This window comes from Anabas testudineus, chromosome 14 (assembly GCF_900324465.2).
Source record: "Anabas testudineus chromosome 14, fAnaTes1.2, whole genome shotgun sequence".
NCBI lineage: Eukaryota > Metazoa > Chordata > Actinopteri > Anabantiformes > Anabantidae > Anabas > Anabas testudineus.
Genome location: NC_046623.1, coordinates 12,946,058 through 12,967,378, shown reverse-complemented (window position 1 = coordinate 12,967,378; position 21,321 = coordinate 12,946,058). Strand labels below are relative to the sequence as shown.

The 21,321-nt window shown below is 40.3% G+C and overlaps 1 protein-coding gene across 1 annotated transcript in view; it reads right to left on the bottom strand.

Annotated features, from left to right (window-relative positions):
- zbtb16a (zinc finger and BTB domain containing 16a) overlaps nucleotides 1-21,321 on the bottom strand; it is a 119,678-nt gene that overhangs the window by 15,172 nt on the left and 83,185 nt on the right. Inside the window, exon 5 of the mRNA XM_026371258.1 lies at nucleotides 328-498. Within this exon, the coding sequence (XP_026227043.1) occupies nucleotides 328-498 (171 nt within the window). The remainder of the gene's footprint in view (nucleotides 1-327; nucleotides 499-21,321) is intronic.

Below are 21,321 nucleotides of genomic sequence, written 5' to 3'. Positions count from 1 at the left end.
AACCTCCCTGCACTGTCTGTTCTGTTGTACTAGTAGAAACATAATACATTCAACAGTGATCTTTTGTAAATAAAGGACCATTCAAGAGCACGGATAATGCTTATTTTCGTCAGAGTCATTTTCTGGCCAGAGATGCTGCTGCTGCAGCATTGACTGGTGCACCTGGGTCTACAATTTGTTGCACTGGTTGTCATAATTAACATTTTTACGGACAGCTTAGGAAGCCACTTGTCCTTCTACCTCGTTACCATGGTGTAGAGGGAGCCGTCCATTCACATCATGACCTTAGCACTATAGTGAAGATGGCCAGTAAGTGCTTCCACTGACCTGTGTGTGAGCGTAGGTGGCGTTTGAGCGCAGTATGGCTGGGGAAAGTCCGGTTGCATTCACTGCAAATGTAGCTGCGAACGCCGGCGTGGACTTCCATGTGCTGCTGCAACGCGGTCTGGGTCTGGAAACGCTTCCCACAAAGCAGGCAAAAGATGGCCATGTCCGAACCTGCACGGCAAAAGACACGACAAGGGAGTCAATGGCAAGAGCAGGAGAACATGAATACATTAGATTTAACAAATGCTACTGACTTAAATCGCAATTTCAGGATTTTATATTTTGGTTGCATGTCAGTATTGCAGTAACTTGCAAATTTTCTTAGTACTGAAATGTTTTTTTTTATTTGTTATTTTGTTATACTCCCTCTTCCACCCTTCATGTTAGAGCCACGGTGACAACCAATAACAGCTTTCCATAAACAAATCACACAGGTCGTTCATGCACATAGTGATTAAGATACAGGATATGCAACAACTCAGGTGTGATGTGGGCTCAGTTCGATTATAGTTGATGCCTCCACAGGTTTGTGTGGAGCATACTGTATTTATAGGATTAAAGGTGCGCTGAATACTCATGTTTCTGGGTGGGTGTGTACAAAGATAAAGATCTCCTATGCAATACTTCAATCGAATCTCGACTCCAGCGAGCAGTGTGCATTTTTCTCCAGCAGAGATAAAGAGCGCACAGTTGCAAGAACACAAACACATAACATCACAAACACAGGAACACACACACACACACACACACACATACACGCACAAACAGCTGCACGCTCCCTTGAACACACTCCCTTCACACTTTTTCAATTACCAGGCTGGGGAAAACTCTGGGGAAGGACTGAGTGTTTGGAGCTCAGTTTCTATTTCATCAGTCAATAACACATCTTTGGAGCAAAGCTGACACTAATTTAAAAATCTATGAAGAGCAGCCCGCCTCATGTTCATAACTACTGGAGGAGGAGGAGGGCCCATGACAGCCTCCACGCCAGATCAATCACTGTCTTGGCTGCTCTGTACACACTAAAGAATGAGCATGGAACGAGGATGCACCGCTGGAGGATGATGACAGGAGGAAGGATAGAGAAGAGCAGCTGGAAAGCAGGTAAAGATAGGAGATTCATAATGCAGCAGAGGAAGACAATGTAGAAGCCATGGGGGGAAAAAAAATCTAATTTTAGTGCATGTAAGGGAGAGAAATAAATATTGACAAACCTTCCCGTTTGACTCCAGCTTTGTCTCTGTTTCATTTTCTACAGAGAAGAAGGCAGATGTGACTGCAGGAGTGTACAATTTTCATTAGATGCTTGTTGAAGGTACTAATCTGTCAGTCCTGCAGGTGAGGCAAGATATATTCATGGTCCCAGGAGAAATTCTACTGCATTGTTGACTCACTGGCTTTTTCTCTGGACTCACTAATAGGGCAGTTTTTCTACTTTTCCACTAGAAACATTAAGTTCTATCGAACAGATTGCCCTAAAACTTGTTTAGCGCTTTGATCATGCATAATGTCACTTAGGAGTTTTCCTGCAGGACTAAAATGTTTTAGCTAAACCACTGTTAAGAGATTCAAAAGCCTCAGTTTTGATCAGTTTTTCTACTATTTTATTTTTGTGTGGTTAGCCTGGTGGTTTCAAGAATTCTGCCTTCATCTATTATTCTCTTAGCTTAAATGCCAAATTAGGAAAGACTGAAACTCTAAACTTTCTTCAGGACAACATCTCTGTCATTTGTGCAGCTGAAGCCAGCAGAAGTTTGTTCAGCCGGTTGATGCACTTCAACTTACAGCATGCTCAGTCGCACTGCGGCTTACATTTTCATTTGATTTTAACATTTTAATTTCACTATGTGTCACTCTCCACCTTCCTCATGCTTACTACCAAGTTCTGCCTCTGACTTTAGTAAAATGAGATGAAAAAATACCTGCAGGTATATAAAGGAAATTTATGTGAAAATATTTTGAAACATCATAACTACTTATCATCTATAAGCAGGTTGATCAAAGTACTAGTTTGAATATACATGTAACTAGTGCTAAACTAGTTTTCTCCTGTGTTTTACTCCTTGCCTGTCTTTTCATCTACTCCCTGCTTTTATCAATGAAGAGGGTATTGACTTGGGTAGACTGGAATCCCTCTAGGACACCAGGTCCTTAAGTGGCTTTGACTGACAAGCCTGCCTCTTATTCACTTCCATTCTCTCTACCTCACTCCCAATCCAGACCAACTCATTGAAGGTAAGTAACAGGCTCATTTGAAGAGGTAAAAAATGAAAATGGCCTCAACGTTTTAGATACAGAAGAAGTGATAAAGACGGTAATAGAAGAAGAGAAGCCAGGTTGTAGGAGGGACTAGGAGTCAAAGATGGAGAATTGGAGTAAAAAAAAGGTTTTGGAATGTAAAAGGTTAGCTGACCTCTGACCTCAGGTCTGGGCTAAGGCGTGGACATGCTGGAAATATGAAACCCAGTTCCAGACACACACTCACATACACTGACACACACACAGAAAAACAAATCTGGTGAACAAAAAGTGGAAGCACCACATGAAAAGCCTTTTCTTTTTTTGAAGTCAGAGCAGTTACAGTGGGGAGCCCCATCGAGTTGAATGCCATACGATGTGTGTCATCCAGCGCGTATCAACTTTAAAAGAAGTCTAACAGTCACTGCTTTTATAGGTGTGTTTTCAAAGCAACATGAGACAGCTAAGAGGGTAGCGCAGAGAGCAAACAGACAGAACTGCAAAGAATGACGGTGGTAAGAAGAAGCAAACCAGCGATGAACGTTAAACAGGCCGATTTCTAACACCACAAAATTACCGAAAACACTAATAATGACAATAGCAGCCTCTACCTGTTTGAGCTTTGAAAAGCCGTTACTCATAGAAGCTGTACGATTCAGAACAACCTTGAATTTAGTGCTACTACCTCTACAGCATCCAATCAGCAGATGAACAGGTCATATGCCATCTCATTCATCCCCTGCAGTAATGGAAGCTTTCTTTCTTGAGAAAGTAGTTTAAGAGTCTCTCATCCCAATGCCAACAATGGGCTTCTTTAAGAACATCAAGGAAGGAAACATGTCACTCAGGTAATTAACTATATTACTACATAACTGCCCAAATAAAGATGACAGACATCTCTACAAGTTCAAGACAATGCAGGCTTTGAAAGATTCTTGCATTATAACTCCTACGCCGTTACATGCTTTCCACAATCTATGTGAGAATTCTACCGGCTACTCACCATCCCTTCCCATTCTTGTCTTAGTGTGAAGTTAAGTGTAGTGTGAACCCTGATTAGTGTTAGACAAAATTAAGTGGAACAAACTATACAGTCAGTACAGGGAATAATGTCTGTGTGTTGCACAGGAAAGTGAGTAAATGTGTTGTCGGCCGCTGATAGATGAAGAGAGCTGTGGAGAGATAAAAAAAGGAAGGAAAGGTGGGAGAAAAGTAGTTGACCCAGGAGGTCCATTACAGTGTAAAATTGAGTCAGCCCAAAGTGACACCTGAAAGGAGGTGCTGGAGAAGCTGGAGTGGTGGGGGGGTTCTTAGTCTCAGTCGTGTTTAGCCGTTTTGGAATAATTTACCTCCTCCAACCCAACTCGCTCTCCTTCTCCCGCCATCTATTTATAAAGGCCTGGCAGTTTGTGACTGTTTGTGTACGTGGCCCCGGCAGTATCTTAATGGGCCTGGAGTGGCAGAGCTGCTGTTATTTAAGTGGGGGACGGACAGAGGCTGGTAATGGAGAGGAATACTCCCCAGTGGGAGGTAGCGGTGGTCGGATGGGCACAGAACAGAGGGATATCCCAAGGTTAGAGGCTGGCTATTAATATAGGCACTGTCTCTGAGTATGATGTGCAGCCTGACAACCGAAGGCCAACTAATTTCAAAGACTATAAAGTTGTGTCCTACACGCAAAAACCAACCGTTCCTTCTCTCCACATCAGGACAAACACAAAATTCAACACATGTTTTGGGTAAAGAATACTATCCTAGAGGCTTAAAAAGAAACCATAATGTTCAACTTAGTTTAACAACTCAAAGATGTTTTAAATTAGCAATGCGGCATTTAAATCTATCTTTAAACCCATCCTTAACGCTTGTGTGTCTTGGGCTGTAGCTGAGACAGTTAAATGTGTCCTGACTGTGGCCTGCAATGCAGCGTGCTGAACAGAGGACCTGCCAGAGTTAATGAGGCAGAGAGCAGCGGGACCTCGGCACAAGGTGTTCAATCACAGGCTATTACCACAGCCCTCAACCTCTGCGACTACTCGCTGTTGTCAATAGCAATCTATAGTAAGCTATAGTTTATCTATAGAGAGGGAATAATAGTGACCAAATGTAGGTGTGTGTATCCTAACACGTCTAAATTAATTGTAGGTGTATTAGTTAGAATCAGTTTAAAGTCTGATAAAAGAAACTGGGTTTCAAAGTCACAAAAAAATGTGCCTGACTTGAAGCCACTCAAACAGGGGGCAATCTCCATTTCTAGGAGGAGCTCGTCTCATATTTGAAGTTTGAAAAAGAACGGCCACCAAACTCTTTCTCAAAAAGCTCATTAAGATGTTCATAATTTTAAAACAGTCTTTCTTTCTTACTGTGAACTGTACCCACTTTACACCGGCAAACAGAGGCTTCAACAGTCAGTCACAACAACATCCATCCTACCAGGTGTTCTGTTGAATTCTCGGCTCCGCTAGCTGCCACCACCTAATCGACAGTCAACACAAACACCAGTCACAACAATTCTGCCTGTGTCGGAGGAGCGAGGTGTGAGAAACGAAAGCAGAGGCGACGTTTCTGTGCTCTTTAACTTGGTCTAGACTGCGAGTGTTTGTTGTTACTCTCATCTGCAGTCAGGCTTCATCACACATTAGGTCACAGCTGTTCTGAAAAGGTCGCCAAGCACCTTTTTACCTCCACCTCCACGGGGTGTCATTGCAAAAATGCATCTTGTCATGAACAAACAAATAAATGCATTCTGTTATTTACTCCTGTATGGACCAGAAAAGGTCCCAGATGAAATGTTGGAGTGTGTCCCTCGCACTAAGCATGTCACACTGCAGTCATCCTTTTTGGCAGTGGCCCCAGCAGCACACCAATGGACATCTATGGCTTTCTGTATCACCTTGAAGCCAACAGTGCAGTCACCGTACAGCTACACCATCCCCTCCCCAGGGGAAATCAGACATAGACGCTGAATGCAGTGCCACTGTCATACAGTGAACATTTATACAGTTGTTTTTCCTAACTTTAGAGCAAGCTATGAGGTTTAGGAGGTTAAGAAAGTTTAATTGCAGCATAAGACAACATAATCTTCTTCCCAGATGGTCATTATCTCTGAACCGATGATCGTGATCCTTTCGTGACTTAAACAAGAGACATGTCTGATAAACCTCGAGCTGAAAGGCAGGTACATTTACAGGACTTAGACATGTCAGCAATCATGGCATCATGGAGAATAAGCATTTAATAATAAACCAGGTGAGATAAGGCCTCTAAAACATCTTACCGCTACACTATCCAACCACAGCTGAACTTCCAACTGTTCGTTGTTTTGAACGTAGCATTAGACGTATGTTCACTCATTTAGTTTTTGCAGTGGAAAACAAAAACAGACAGTTTTTTCCGTTTTTAACTAAATACAGGGCATCAGCATGCACATGTAGAACAGTTTCAGAGCTTTAATCCTCTACTTGCTTAGCTCACTTTAACACCCCGGCTCCTCCTATATGTGCTTCGAATCCCAGAGACATAACAGCAGCAACATGAACTCTCTGTGGGTTTTTTCGTTTTATATGGCACCCTCTGTATGTATGTGTGTGGGGTGTACAGGTACGATATGATAAAGAAAACAAGATATAACGCATGTGCAACTGATAATTCATTTAAAACTCCTCCACAGACCCACTTATTGATCAAGCCATAGGAGGAATGAACAACTTCAGAAAGAGAGAGAAGTCTGCATCTGTAAGCATACTACAAAGCATAAAATGTTTACTTCTAGCCAAGCACAGATTTAAAGTTGTAAAAATTCCCTGTTATGGACATGAAAGTAAAAGTTTGATGCGTCTAAAAAGGATTAAAATAAAGCTACATGATATATTTTATAGTATAAGTAAATAATATACCATAATATATCAGTGTAAGTGCAATTAAACACATCATAAGGAGTTACTGGAAAAAAAAAGTTTATATTAAAAAAGATATGAGCACAGTGACTTCAGAGATATCAAAGAACCTACACCTCTTCACATTATTCATGTAGAAAAAAAGACAAGAAATCAAAGAAAAGGCTGTTTCTATTATAAGACATTGCAATACCAGACAGTCAACAAACCCTGCCCTGTTGTGTTTTGTTTTGTTTCATCCCTGCCTCCCAGTTCCATCGGGCAGTGATAATTCACGTTGGGCCCGCAGCAGCACTGACATTGTAAGATGAACTGCTCCCAGCTAGATTAATGCCACCAGATGCCAGGCGAGATGCCATATTAATTACCCAGAGATAATGTCAGCACAACCATATGGCAGCTCAACTGGCCATTTAGTTGACAGGGAGAGGTCTTTATAGCAGTGCAAATTTCCTCATCTACACAACAGCAAGGTTCTGCCATATTTTCTCCTTACTGTAGCAAGTGGAGCGCTTCACTACTATTTGCACATTATTACTCAAATTGGAGCCAAACTCAGGATCTGCAGGATGTTATGACGGATGATAATACATTATTAACCAAGCCTTAATGTCCGAATGTTGTTTTAGTATTTACAATGACTTCAAATGTACTTTGATTCAGAATAAAACCTACATTTTACCACCAGTCAAGAACAAAACCAGCAATGATTTAATCATCTAGTATAAGTAAATACTGTCTGTGTAAGCAGGGCTTGAAGCTTACTGCTCTTTGCCATACAGATCCATATTTAAATTGAAATAATATTATCTGCATGAACAATGTATAGTTCGCACAGAAGCTTACAGCTGCAATATATTTTTAAAAATATACATCTTTAGTGGAAAATAAAGCTTCAAGCTATGTAGGTAAGGTAATTTTTTAAGAAATTAAACACATGCTGTAGGATTGGTTTTGCAACTAATGCAATAAATACTTTCAATTAACATACGTAACCACACAGGACATATAGAAAAATAACAACAAGCCTTCCTATACCGTGGACCCATAGAAGTTTCTGATCTTGAACACCGCTCCACTCTTAAAAATCTAAAAACCCCTTCTCTGCATGACTGCAGTGGATATAAATTTCGAAATGTCAGGAGAATTTATTTACCAGCATGTGTTTGTTTTTTCCTCCCCACCATGCTGAATGTAAAGATCATAAACGACGCAAGCTGGGAATCAATGTCAATGTGAGAAACAGCGGCAAAGCCCTTTATCATGATTTACAGTTGCACCGCCAGGCCCTTCTTGTTGTGGACTTGTGGATCATTTACAAAGACGGACCACGCTTGCCATCCAATCCACCAACCCCCCCGCCCTCCTCGACACCACCAGCACCGCCCCCTACATCTCCTCCTCACCCACCACCACCACCGGAGCACCCACCTACCCCACCCTCCAATTCCCACAAATCCGATTTAATCAGACAACTTGTGCAGTGTGGCTCGGAGTAAGAAAAAGGATAATTAGTAAACAGAGGAGCTACTCGCCAGGCTTCATTGGCATTCGCACCGGGTTACTGTGTCGCATTTAAAATGCAGTCTGATGAAGTCTACAGAATCAAACCATTTGTTACTCCTATTGAGGAGGCTTCGGGCTACTGGCAATTAAATTGGAATTAGCACTGGGGAATGAGATACGGCAGATTCATACCAAGGAGAGGAGGGAGGGGGGAGAAAAGGAAACAGAGTTCTCTGTCTGGACCTGGCTCTGCAGTACAGTGGGTCAAATCTGCAGAAGATTTTGTTTCCTTCCCTTTTGTTTATGTGTGATTTTAGTTATCATTTTAATAAGCAAAATACTCGACCCACTCCCTGGATGTGTAGACTCATTCATTCTTAGCAACTTAGAGCAAACAGTGATGCTTTATTAAGAAAAAGAAAACATATATCGTGACTTTGTGTGTCCTGAATATCTGAGGACTATAACTCGGGGATCAGTATATATTTACCACTTCACAACATATGAATGCACTTAAATTCTGAGAGAGTGAAGAAACAAAGAGATGCCATTTGCTCTGCCACAGCTGACTGGGCGCAGTGGAGCTCAGCATGGAGAGAGTGCTGGTCCACTGGCAGAGAGAGGAAGAGAAGACAAGAAAGGAGGATAGATGGATGGATGGAGGGAGGAGGGAAGAGGGAAGGGAGGAGGCAGATAAATGAAGTGGAAATGAGAGGGAACAGCTCCTGTGCTACAGCTGGCCTCCCTAACTCTCAGCCAGCCTGGCCATGACAACTGGCTCACTCTTCCTCTGCCGGTCAGGGAGGAGGGGGGGCTCGTTTCAACCGGAGGCGCCTGGCCAGGGATGTACAACTGGTAAAGGGCCAGTAGAAGCTACCGAGAAGGAACTGAGCTTGTACTAAGGAAACATAAAGACAGTTCAGTCCATGCACTGATGACTGTAGGCTGATCAAGTTTAGCAGTATTGAGAGACGAAAATGTGATCCTGGCTGCATCTCAGAAAGTTTAGGAGGCAGTAGGTTACACTTTTTACACACTCTAGGAACAAAAAGTCAGGATGTCTGTGTCAGTTTTCATTCAACTTGTCATTTAACTTAGAAGGTGCAATGCAAAAAGTTATTGTATTGACAGGAAATTAGTGTAGGATGTCGCAACCATTTCACAACTTTCTGCCTTTTAATGTCGTACAGAGTGATACAGCATATATATTCCCAAACATGTACATAACATGAGCACCAGTGTCACTAAGACAAATGCATGTTCATTACAATAACCTTGGTTAGCAGAGGATGAATGATTCGGTGTTGAATTAAAATGCTTAACTTCCATTGCGACCCTTGTGAAATTGCAAAAAGCTAAGTAAAATGTGCTATTTAGAAAGAAAAGTAGTAAGTGAGATGAGCATTAGCATGGTTAAGTGTGTGTCTGCGTGCGTGTTTGTGACTACATAAATGCACATATGCACTTATTGTCAAGGTTAAATACAAAGACGTTGTTCAAGCGAAGTCCATTACTGCAGGAAACCAATGAAAATAAATGACAACATTCAGTGGGAGGTTTGAGTATCCCACGGAGAAATCTGCACAGCTTGGTCATTTGTATACCCTGTTTTCTCCACATAAAATGCTCAATTGTGTGTTTACAGATGAAGCACCGCATTTGAGTGCAGTCCTATTTTTCTCTTTAACAGGAAATAGAGACATTTTCACTCTAAATATATCAGTGAATCTCTCGGCTGATGTAAATCCCTGTCACCAAGATTAATGATCTTGAACACAGAAAAAAAAAAAGAAAAGAAAATCTTTTCAGATCTTATTCTGAGATACTGATTTACTCTGTGAAGAAACACAGGTTTTACAAAACTGGCAAGGAGCTACATACAGTACAAATATAAACTGTGTATGTTAACAGAATAAATTCGTATTTGAAAGCTAAAACTGAGAGGATCAAATGATGTAAACAAAGCCTAATTAAAAGCCCTGAAGAATATATATATATATATATTTGTTTTTGAGAGCAAAAACAAACGATGAAAGATGAAAATAAAGACAAAGCAGGAACAGGATCCCAACTCAATTCCAGAGCTTCCAAAAATGTGACTGTACGCTGGCTGCATGGTGACTCCTGTCGGCACAAATTAATTACTCGAAGTCAACTTTCTAGGTTGCTAATGTGTTGATTGGAAAACTATCACCGTTTTAACTCTTGCACCATTTCCTTCCTCTTTGATCACTGTCTCCTCTTGTACGGCATCAAAAACAAACTCTTCCTATTTCACTATTCTGTGTTCACGTCAAACGTCTGTAGTGTGCATTCATCCTGCAACTCAGATCACTGTAAACTGTTTTTATTTATTAGTTTATTTTACTGGTGCATTTCATTTTGGCTGCTCATTTATTGTACATGTAATTAGGGCTTCTGGACCACCAAGGTTTGTGTCTTTTCATCTTCCTCCTCGTGTGCTTTTTGTTGCAGTTGCTTCCTCATTTCTATGATTGTTGTTGTTTACTGTAAATTTACAACTTCATCTCATTTCAAGCACCATCTCTCAACCTCCATCCCGTCTTAACTAAAGTAAAAAAGGAGGGATTTCTCCCATTCACAGATCACTCTCAACTCCCTTAAAATAAAAAGGGTTATTCTGGCCAGACGGACTGGGAGTGACTTGCCCAGCTCCACCCAAACCCTGTCAACCTCCCATTGCCCCCCACCTTTACCCCCTGTCCTGCAATGGAATCCCAAATCTCTCCTCACCTTCCCAGGATTTATTCTTCTCACTGGCCATCTGGACAGTGGGGGGAGACAATGGAAAAGGAAAAGGGGGCTGGGGGGGACAGGGTTGCAAACCCACATTAGTCACAGGCTCTTAGGTCCCCGGACCCATACACACATATCCAGACGCACACAAAAAGGCTAAAGCTAAATGACCCCAGCTCCCCCTCACTTTTTCCCCTCTCTGTGGCTGCTGACATCGTCTTTCCTGCTGGACAAAAGGCTTTTAGCACCTCACTCTACTGTCCTAACCTCAACACACACACACACACACACTCAGCACCCTCCATTTCTTCCAACAAAGACACGCCGGGCAGGATGGGGTGTTTGTTTTGTTTTCTCACACAGCTTGGGAAGAATGGAAGGGAGGGGTGGGACAGGGATGAGGGGTATTGGGACTGGGAGAAGGAGGCTATCTGATGTGTGTAACCTTAACAGCAAATCATATGAGAATGCTCAGGGAAAAGCATAGCCAAATCGCTAGTGGATGATAAAGGTATTAGGTACAATGGGGATGGCATGCTTCTAGGCCAGCTTAATGTAGTTAACGTAGGCCTTTTGTTGGGAGCAGCACAGGATGAGTACAGGGGTGGGAGTCTGCGAGAAAAGTCACAGCACTACAAGCTTCCATTGTTGAGGAGGCTAACATTTAATGCACATACAGGATGTTTTTGCTACAGAAAGAATGCAGTGAGAAAAACACGGAGAGCAGGTGATGCCTGCGCTGATCCTGTAGTGCAAAACAGTTGTCAGTGTGCCGAAGAAAGCAGCACTGTGCTCACACCGCTCTCAGTCAACGGCAGGTCTTATTGAATGAAGATTCAAAATTAAAAAACACACAGAATGGGTGAATGAACAATGCATTCGTAAGATGTGGCGTTTACTGTGAAAACATTATGTTGAAAGAAAGTCATACTTAGTAGTTTGACTTGCCCATCTCAATTTAACTCAACTTAATTTAATTTAATAGTAGCTTTAGGAAGCAACATTACAAACTACACCACGATGTACAGAGAAGCCTAAAAAGAAATAAATAAATGAATGACTTCATTTGTGTGAAACATCTGCCTGATACCATTCGCTTACTGTGATGCATGTGTGTATAAGTTAACAGGGTGATTATAGGCATTAAAAAGGCATTCAGGTGGGTTTACTGCACCACACCAGAGACTGAATCTCGAAATGTAAGCACTTTGAAATGTGGATTCATTTGTGCGTTCATTTTGTGTCCATTTCCATCACACAGATTTAAATTTGCTTTAAGTGCATTTAAAGCCATTTCCCAAACAAGCGGTGAATGGATGCAATAACGGAGAGTTCAGACAGCTGTGACCTTGGAGCCAAACTGCGAGCGGATGACAGGACTTTGCGGGTTAGAAGAAAAGCCTTCATTTATAGATCAGCTGTGTGTCGATCAAACTCCATCGAGGGGGAAAGCGGCAGCTGTCGGAGAGGAGGAGGGGGCCAAGTGTGTGTTTTAGAGTTGCTGGGAGGGTTGTGTTTTGAAGAGCTAATACAGTGGTGTGCCTCAATCTCACTTAATTCCATTTAAAGGAAATTGATTTGGAGGTTGGGGGATTGTGCACAGGGTTGTTCGTGCTCACCATTACAACTGTGATGACGTCTTGGCTTCATTTCATTAATTTGCTTCCTTCCTTCTGTCCTACCTAATATGCTCTTGTGATTTTATATACAGTACAAGTAGCTACTAATTACATTCAGATTTAAGAACTTTTTTGCCTTTATTATTAATTTAAACCATAAGTATTCACATGAATGACTTTCTGAAGCACTGACTCACTAGGTACAGCAGGAGACAGAATAGAAATAAAAACTTAAATAACAGTGCACATGTGCAAATAACTTGTAAGTATATTTACTAAAAGGAACAAAGTAATTACTATTAATGATGAAAAATAAGCATAAAAGTGTAAAAATATTTAGCACGAGATGAGCTCCAGCTTGTACATGTATTCACAGGGACAGGGATATTGTGCAGAAGTGTTTAGGATCCTTATGGCCTCTGGAATTAAATACAGTATAATATCAGCACTGGAACATGCATGAGAACTAAGGGAGGGGAACTAATATAACAGGGAACATTTCAGTTATATGTAAGTTGCTAAAACAGGCTACTTCAATTTTTAATAGCCAGATTATTTAGTAATAAATCTACAATTATCCAGTTGAAGCTATTTGAAAGATTTCCCCCCAGAAATTAAATCTGTACTATAATGAGTGCAATAAAAGTGTATATATATAATTATATATATGATTAATCGTGTAACATGTTGCTTATATAAAAGTAGTCTCCCAGAAAATCAAATAATAGATTTTAATAAAAAAAAATCTAATCTTATAGGGGAATCTTATAGTATATCTTGAATTTTAGTCCCATTACAGTGAATTACATGACAGGACCTAAATAAAAAGTGGACAAAAGGTGGACCTACAATAGTACATTGTTTTTTTCTGACCTGCTTTCTATGGTTTTATGTTTTTCTTCCGCTATATGTTATTTATTTATTGCAGCGGCGACCCAATTTGCCTATTGTTTTCCCTGTACAATAAATATCGATCAATTGTCTTTTGAAGATGTAAGAGAATATTGTATCATCATTACCTTAATTTTATTCACATTTAAGAGAAAATACTGTACATTCTTTATACTGATTTCAGACAGTTACGGCCTAAATTCATCATCATAAACCATCCAAACCCTAAGAGAACAAACTGAACATGCTCATATTAATACACGCTCATCCTCTCCCTGCATAAACCCAATATTTCATTTTTGTTTGACAATGAAAAAGAAGAAAAGACAGTGCTACCACACATTTAAATTGTAGCTTTGATTTAATTCTTATCTTCATCTTTTTCACCAGGGAACTCCACTTATCAGAGTATCACTGGGTGGCTTGTAGATTTAGTCATTTTTCCTGTGTGCATACTCAAGCAGATGAGAGCAGAGGAGGTTCATGTTTTCCACATTTGTATGGGAAAATCAAAGGCAGCTGAGAAACTCAGCAAGGCTCAAACACTTCTCAGACAGAAAGAGAAAGGAGAGAAACAAGTGCATTCAGTGCCAGAACTGCTAACAACCACCTGTATGTGCCCACCTGTGGTTTCTAAAATAGCTCTCACAAAGAGCCGATACCCAGGAGGAATTAAAACTAATCGTAAAATTTTCTTGGAAAAATGAAATGTTTGGGAAATATTTACTCAAAGACAAGCACGTCGATTTATCATCTCATATATATTCATACATGTAGTATGAATATATTTAAGTGTATACTGCCACAAATTCAAACTTCAGTCCGAAATGTTGTCAAATTCAACGTAGCTAAACTCTAATTCGTGATGATCAAATTGGAATTCACTGAAGGCAGAAATGAAATCATTACTAAAAGACCATCATCTTAAGCCTCCATCTCTGGAGAGAAGTGAGAAGGCTGCTGCCCCAGATTGCCTAAAATGCAGATAAGAAACGATCCAGCTCCAGAAATTGGTCCTGCAGGACTATTACATTGGAGAGATTAGTGGAAGATAATCATATAATGGCGATGATAGCACTGATCTCAACAAAACGGCCCCATAAAGTCACCTCTGAATAAAGAACAGGCGATACAGATGAGTGGGAATAAAGCAGTAATGTGCTAGTGCTGGGTACCATGTGGGAGACAGTTGTCTGCAGGGCTTAGTGCTGCCTCGGGCCAGTAGGGGGCGCTCACCTGTCTTCTCACACACACTCACTGGTCCCCACTGGAGAGCCAGAGCAACAGGGAAGGAGAGGAGTCCTCACATGACCTTTCAGTTCATAGGAGTTTGCCTGCAGCAAAAAGCCTCTTATATGGTATATGGTAAGACTTAACAGCCTCAGAATGGAGATTAGGACGGAGTTCAGAGGGTCAGGTGTTTGTTACAGAGCCAAGAGGTCACTGAAGGTGAACGCTGTTGCACTTACACACTTTTCCAACATGGACACAGTATGACTAGAGAAGTCCTATTAAATTCTATTATAAACTTGGGGTGCACCACAACAGCCATCTTAACAGGCAAATTGAACCATACGGCCTTTTTTCTTTTTTTTTATTCTGCTGTTGGAGTGACTCAGTTCCCCTATTTTCTTCTTGTAAGACTCTAGTGGAAATTATAATGATAAAACAAGACAGTATGAAGCACAAGAAATGACTCCATAATAGAAAACACAAAAATGAACACTTGAAACTCATTTCATGGTCAGCTGTTTTAGAAAATGAGATTTTATTTAATACTAGACTAACTTGTTGGTTAATATTGAGATTTTCTGAAATCTTTCCTTTGAGCAAACTGTCACAAAATGCTAAATGAAACTGGGCCACAGACGTAGCAAATATTAATTGGGTGCAACAAAGAAGAAGGCGACGACTAATTAAATCAGGGTTAACGTAAGAAGTGAGAGAATGAAGCCATGCTATGCACAACTTATTGGTTTGTCACACAAACTTCACAAAGAGCTGCAGAGGAAAAGAACAGTAATATACCCATTAATATTGCAGCAATAGTTGGCAGGTCAGGCCGTACCTTTAAAAGTTTCATTTTGCTCTTTATTTTGGCTTTGTTATACAATAACAGAGTGTGCCTTAAGTCAATTTCCAGGTATTAAAAATAACTTTACCAGGTTATTTTAGATTTACAGAATACAAAAGAGTTTTCCCCTCATTTCATTAACTCTATATGGTGTCTTCTAAATGACTTTTTTATTTTGATAATCTCCTCTAAGAGGAACCTCTAAAATGGCATGATCTTCAGAAAGCAGGGGGAAACCTAGGAATAATATTAAAAGACATTTATACTTGTATAAACACATTTTTCTTGTGAAAAAATCATTAAAGGTACACAGTAGTTTGTACCTGAATTCAAACAATGCTTAAAGGAACTACTCATTGGTTGGAAATAATGAAAATATAACATTGGCATCTTATCTTTTTACCTCTTGAAGTAGAAAGATTCTTTGATGAGCCTTTTATTTGCTCCTTGAGTATCATTAAGAATCATTAAGACTTAATGAAAGACATTCGGAGATGTGTGCTTAATGTAAAATGGAAGCGAATTAGGAAACAATGTGTAAATTGTTGACATCTTCCTACTGTGTCTCCCTCATCTCGCTGTGTTGCCACTTTCCGTCTCTATCTTTAGCTCTTCCTTTGTGTCTTCAGGCCATATTTCTCCCTGGACAGAGCCCAGGAAATTATAGTGTCGTGTGGGAGGGAGAGACCACTAGCTCTCTGACCCAGACTTGCAGCTATAAATTCACACTTTTTTTTTTTTTTTGTTGGGGGGGTATTCTCCCACCTTGACCCCATCGCTTCCTCAGTACATCTGGGAAGCCTGCGAACAAGCTGACTGACACACTCGACAGCGCCGCACAACAGACGCAAACACAACCTCTGCTCACATACTTGGGTGGTCAGGAGAGAACGCACGCAGCCCAGAGAAACAGAGCCGGCATTTCTGTGATGGCGGAGCCACGACGGGCCGGTCCGTAGCAGCAGAACCTGCACTCCCTGGTCAAATTTGATCAAATGAGCACGACTGGAAAACACTGACGGTGTGCCGGCGACAAAAATGATGTGAACACGACTTTCTTTACTCGTGTGACGACTAACATCAAGAGCTTACCATAAAGAATCTGAACTAACACACTTCAGTCCTCCACCTGTTTTAAAATACCCCATCTTTATGTAATGATTTTGTGGTTTGTAGTTCCCACAGTTCTCCAGAGCAGAGCGCGTAATCTGCATTTTAATACCTTATGCTCATTTGAAAAAAACATTCTGAGAGACTAGACTCTATGGCAAATGGGAATAAACTACAGATGCTGCCGTGATGTTAATGCATGGTGACATATGCTTTATTGAACTAAAACCTAAACTATGTTCAACTTTCTATCAGTGACAACAAACACACATGCCAGACAATGGACGCCTCTGGCTGACAATAGGTGTCAATGCAGACACGTCGATCCCCGTTATTAGTTAAACATGAGATGCAGACACTGTATTTTCATATGCTCTGCAATAAAACTTGGGGCTAATCAAAGCAGATTTTGTGACAAATCACACCTTATGCCACATATTTCTTTTTGATTAATGGCGGCACTGCAGAGGTTTACAGTTTTCTCGATTTCTCTAGCATGCTGCGTCTTGTCCTCATTTGTTTCTGTGCAGCTGGAGTTTTGTCTATCATCTTGTCAGAGTTTGAATCAAAGTTCAGGCTAAACCTGGTATCTTATATTTACTCTGCGGGGGCTGTAAATACCTTTCATGTACTTACTGGAGAGGAACAAAGCACAAACTACGTTATTCAGGAAGACAACTGAAATCCAGGAGTGGGTCACAGCGCGGCATTTTGAGATTTTTAAAGGACAGACTTTCTCTTTTTTCCCTTTTCCCTCCTTTTCTACCCTGTTTAAGATTCCTGGCCTTTCACCTGACCCCAGGCCTTAGCTAGGGGGGTTGGGGGAGCTGGCTGCTTGTGGTCATGGGGGTTAAAGTGTAATCCTGGTCCTGTGACCACAAAGGCTTGGCCCCTGAGGGCCAAGGACCAGTCGCATTTTCTGAATTGCAATGTTATCCCTCAGCAAACCCTTCGGACCAGCTAAATATCAAAGGATTACATTACAGAGCTTCTCCCTGCTCTGATATTGGAAGACAACTAGTAAGCAAAAAACTTTTCCCTCCCCTTCCCCTCTGAATCAAGAAGTTTAAATCAAACGGTGATGTTTTGATTTTGGTTTAGTTTTTGATTACATGTGAGTGTGGAGGGGGTAGATTACACATCACAGCTTAAGCATTCCAGAGTCTAGTTTGAGATCTTGTCAACAGCACTAGCGACGGGAGAAAGAAGCTTTTTGCATTATATAAATGTCTCAGTACAACCAGTTTCACATCAATCTATTAACAAGAGTAATTGCCGCATAGGATCATTACAACTGACACATATTTTAAACCATTTCGATGCTGAGATCTGGCTGCTGGTGTACTGCTAATTGCTTGCTTAAGTAATCCATTAAGGAGTGTTTCTACAACAGCTTGCATGCTCCATTATCATCAGTTTTATTCTGAGGAAACCTTAACAAAGATCGCCTCTTTGCATTTAAACCTAAAGAATTTGCTTTTTTAAATGGAACAACTTCAGAAGACAGAGAGAACTGAAGCGAAAGAGAGAAAAGATTTAATTGATGCCTCCCCCATTTTCCCAGGGTGAAGACAAGAGGGAGGAGGGACGGGGGGTAGAAAAGAGAAGGGGGTGATGTGACACTACTCTCTTGGTGTTGCGACTGTACAAAAGGAAGCAGATTTGCAGAAGAGGTGACCCCTAACCTCTAAAGCTGCAGAAAGGGTCCTCGGTGGCTCCAGCACCACCCAATCAATCACCTCCCAGAGCCTGGTGGTCAGCCGGACTGTAGGAGGACACCACAGTCGGACCAGCCGACCCACCCCCAAACATTCCTTTGCAGGATATTTTTTTTGGCCATGGGTGAGGGGGGTTCAGAAATTAAAGCTTAACTGGTCACGATTTTCCTGTAAAGAATATACTCAATCCATCCTCATCCTTGTCAAATTCCTCCTTCATTCATTTTGCCCACATTAAACGTAAGTGTCAGTAATGCGGTAATAAGTAATCTCCATTCACCTTTTAATTGTCTCTTCACTATGTAAGTCAACAAATAAAAATCATTTTGCCTTTTCTTTAAAAAGAATAAATAAAAAAATCCAGAATTTTAATCAAAGCAGCCAAAGTATTTGGACTGATTTCCCCATGACTTTCTTTTTTTGTTCTCAGGGATAAAAGACTTCTTAAATTTCCTACGCTCGGTTTACAGTAAACACCTCTGTTGTTAATAAAAGCTCTTAGTATTCTTCTTCTGATAAAAAAAGTGATGCCAAAAATGAAGAAAATGTCAAATAATTAAAAACAGCCGATAAAGACTCACTCAATAGGCCCTGAACATTTTATGACTTGATTTTACCTGCATTTTTGAAGTTTTTTAGTCCAACTTCCACTTATTATTCAAAATAAGCATGTTTCAGAGTGCAGCTACATATTTTTCTTAATGTAATAGCTACTACTAATAATAACTTTTCAATTAATGTTTTTAAAGTGACAATGAAGAAGCAATTTAAAGTTTTTCCATGTAGTATTATGCCTCACTTTCTTCAGTTGACGTCTAATTTGGATCTTGTTTTTGGAAAAAAAACTTATTTATTTAGGACAACCTTCAAGAAATCTGTAAACAATACAACTACATTTTTTTCCCAATGCTTGTGGGGCTGATTTCTGAACTCTACACTAACAAGTCTTTTCACTGGAGCGGTTCATTTTAAATGTGCCCAGTTGTGACAAATTAAATGTGCTTTTATTTAAGTTTCAATAGTACATTAGCTTAGACATTCAAACATCTCTACTGAAACTTTCATTCCATTTAAAAACATCAAATTTGATGTTTTTAAACACACTGAAAATTTATGTGCCTTCATTTTATTTTGGTTTCATCCAGCCCCTTGATTGGCTTTATTTGTTATTGCAGTTATTGTACTTATTGTACTTATACTGCGGTGCAGACGACTCTTAAATAATAGTGTTAAATAATACTGTTGCTCCTGGGCTGTGAAAGTTTGTCAAGGTCAGTGTAGAGAAGACAGCTGGCTGCTGACTTAGGTGTGTGTTGCTGAAACCACAGAGACTTTGCCAGACTTGCCAGCTTGTGAATAAATACATAATTAAATGCTAAATTAATTTTTAAGAGAACATTTACATAAAAGAGCCAAGAGAGTGGGAATGGGGGGCAGCAAACAAGCAAAGGTGCAAAGCGATCACCGACTTAATATAATTAATTTACAATAATAATTCCCAGTATCAAATATTTGCAAGTCTCCTAAATAAACCGGGGCTCGACACTAGTTTGCAGTTCATTCTAACCTTTCATATCCATGAAAGATACACAGCTGTTCAAATTCTTTTCATTATGTGTAATTTAAATATTCAACATGCTTACAGTACATCCCATTCAACTTTAATCTGCATTGGTTGTTTAGACACAACTGATGGCAGGGCCATCGTTTGACGTCAAGGCTCACATCACCATCTTTCCAGTAATTTGAAAAGATAAACAAAGGCATTCAAGCTTCCTGGTCCTTCACAGTATTTAACCTTAAATCAGGGACAAGTCAGATTATAAACAAAGGCTCTTCAGTGAGATAAGAGTCATGGATCTTGTTGAACCCATTCAGGACAGACAAAATAGATAATATTTATAAATGACCTGCGAGATATTTATTTTAACTATGACCTCACATAAAGCTTTCTTTTCCTTTCTCTCTGCTAGCGAGGTTCACTTCGATTAGGGTCACTTTATTCAAAGCCCGCTCTTGTGTTTAAGACACATGCATTTTGGCTAAAGAGCATTTGTGTTTTATCACATCTATAAGTTATTTAGAAATGTTGGACTGAAGTTGAAGTTGAATTTTCACTTACTGTCAAAGATTTGTTTTATTGGTGCAGCCTGAAACGGTTTCAACATTATCTCACCGTGCCCCCTGTTTATCACAGCTTTAAGCAGGAATAGTTGTAAATAGCAGCAGAGATCGTTCAGGCCATTATCTTCAGTGTTCCTCAATATGGGCCTGAAACTTTTTAGTTAAAAAAACACAACAATTCACTCTAAAAATTAGACCTGAGCAAACATGACAGGACTTTCAAAAAGCTCACAGGATGCTTGTTTTACTCGTTTCCTCCCACAACAGTTCTAGTCTACACTAGTGGTTTGTTTTGTGACTGGTTGCAAAAGCTTGACCAGGTGCCATCTATCAAAACAATCTGCTCTCTGAGGGAAACCTGCTATTAACTGATAAGAGTCTGCCCTCGGTGGGGTGTAATGGGTCCCACTTGAGTTCCCTTTCGGAGTATTGTCCTAGCAGGCTACTTCCAAGACAAACCCAACTCAATGACTGCTCTCTGTTTCACCCCTCTCTATCTAAAAGTCCAGCAACTGCTCCGTTCTAGCATAATGGTCTTCAAGGGGCCAAATTCAGCTGGAAATGTTGGACGTTCACTCTTCTATAGATACGAAAACAGAGATGTCGTTTTGTGCACATCAGCTGAACAACATGGGCTCATGTTTGAGAATGTACAGTATAATCATCAGATTATGCCATCACTATTATTATATGCAAATGAGTTTCAGGGGAAGCGCACATCTGTAACATCTTGGTCACTCATCCAGCACATACTTTAAATAAGCTGCATGAAATTTCATTAAGTTAGGTGACAAATAGCGTGCACAGTAAGTATTTTTTGCATTAGGTGTGTGTGCTGTATGTGTCTTCCACTTCCAGCAGTTATCAAACAAATGCATTTGTGTATAATTTAATTTGATATAACTTAAGACAATTTGCAGTAAAACCAGACAATTCGTAGTAATGAAAATACTTTACGTATCTTAATAATTTACATTTCATAGTAAAATCAAGAAACTGCAGTGTTCAAGAAACACTGCAGCTGGATTTAAAGGGTAGCAAACTGCACTGAAATAAATGGGGAA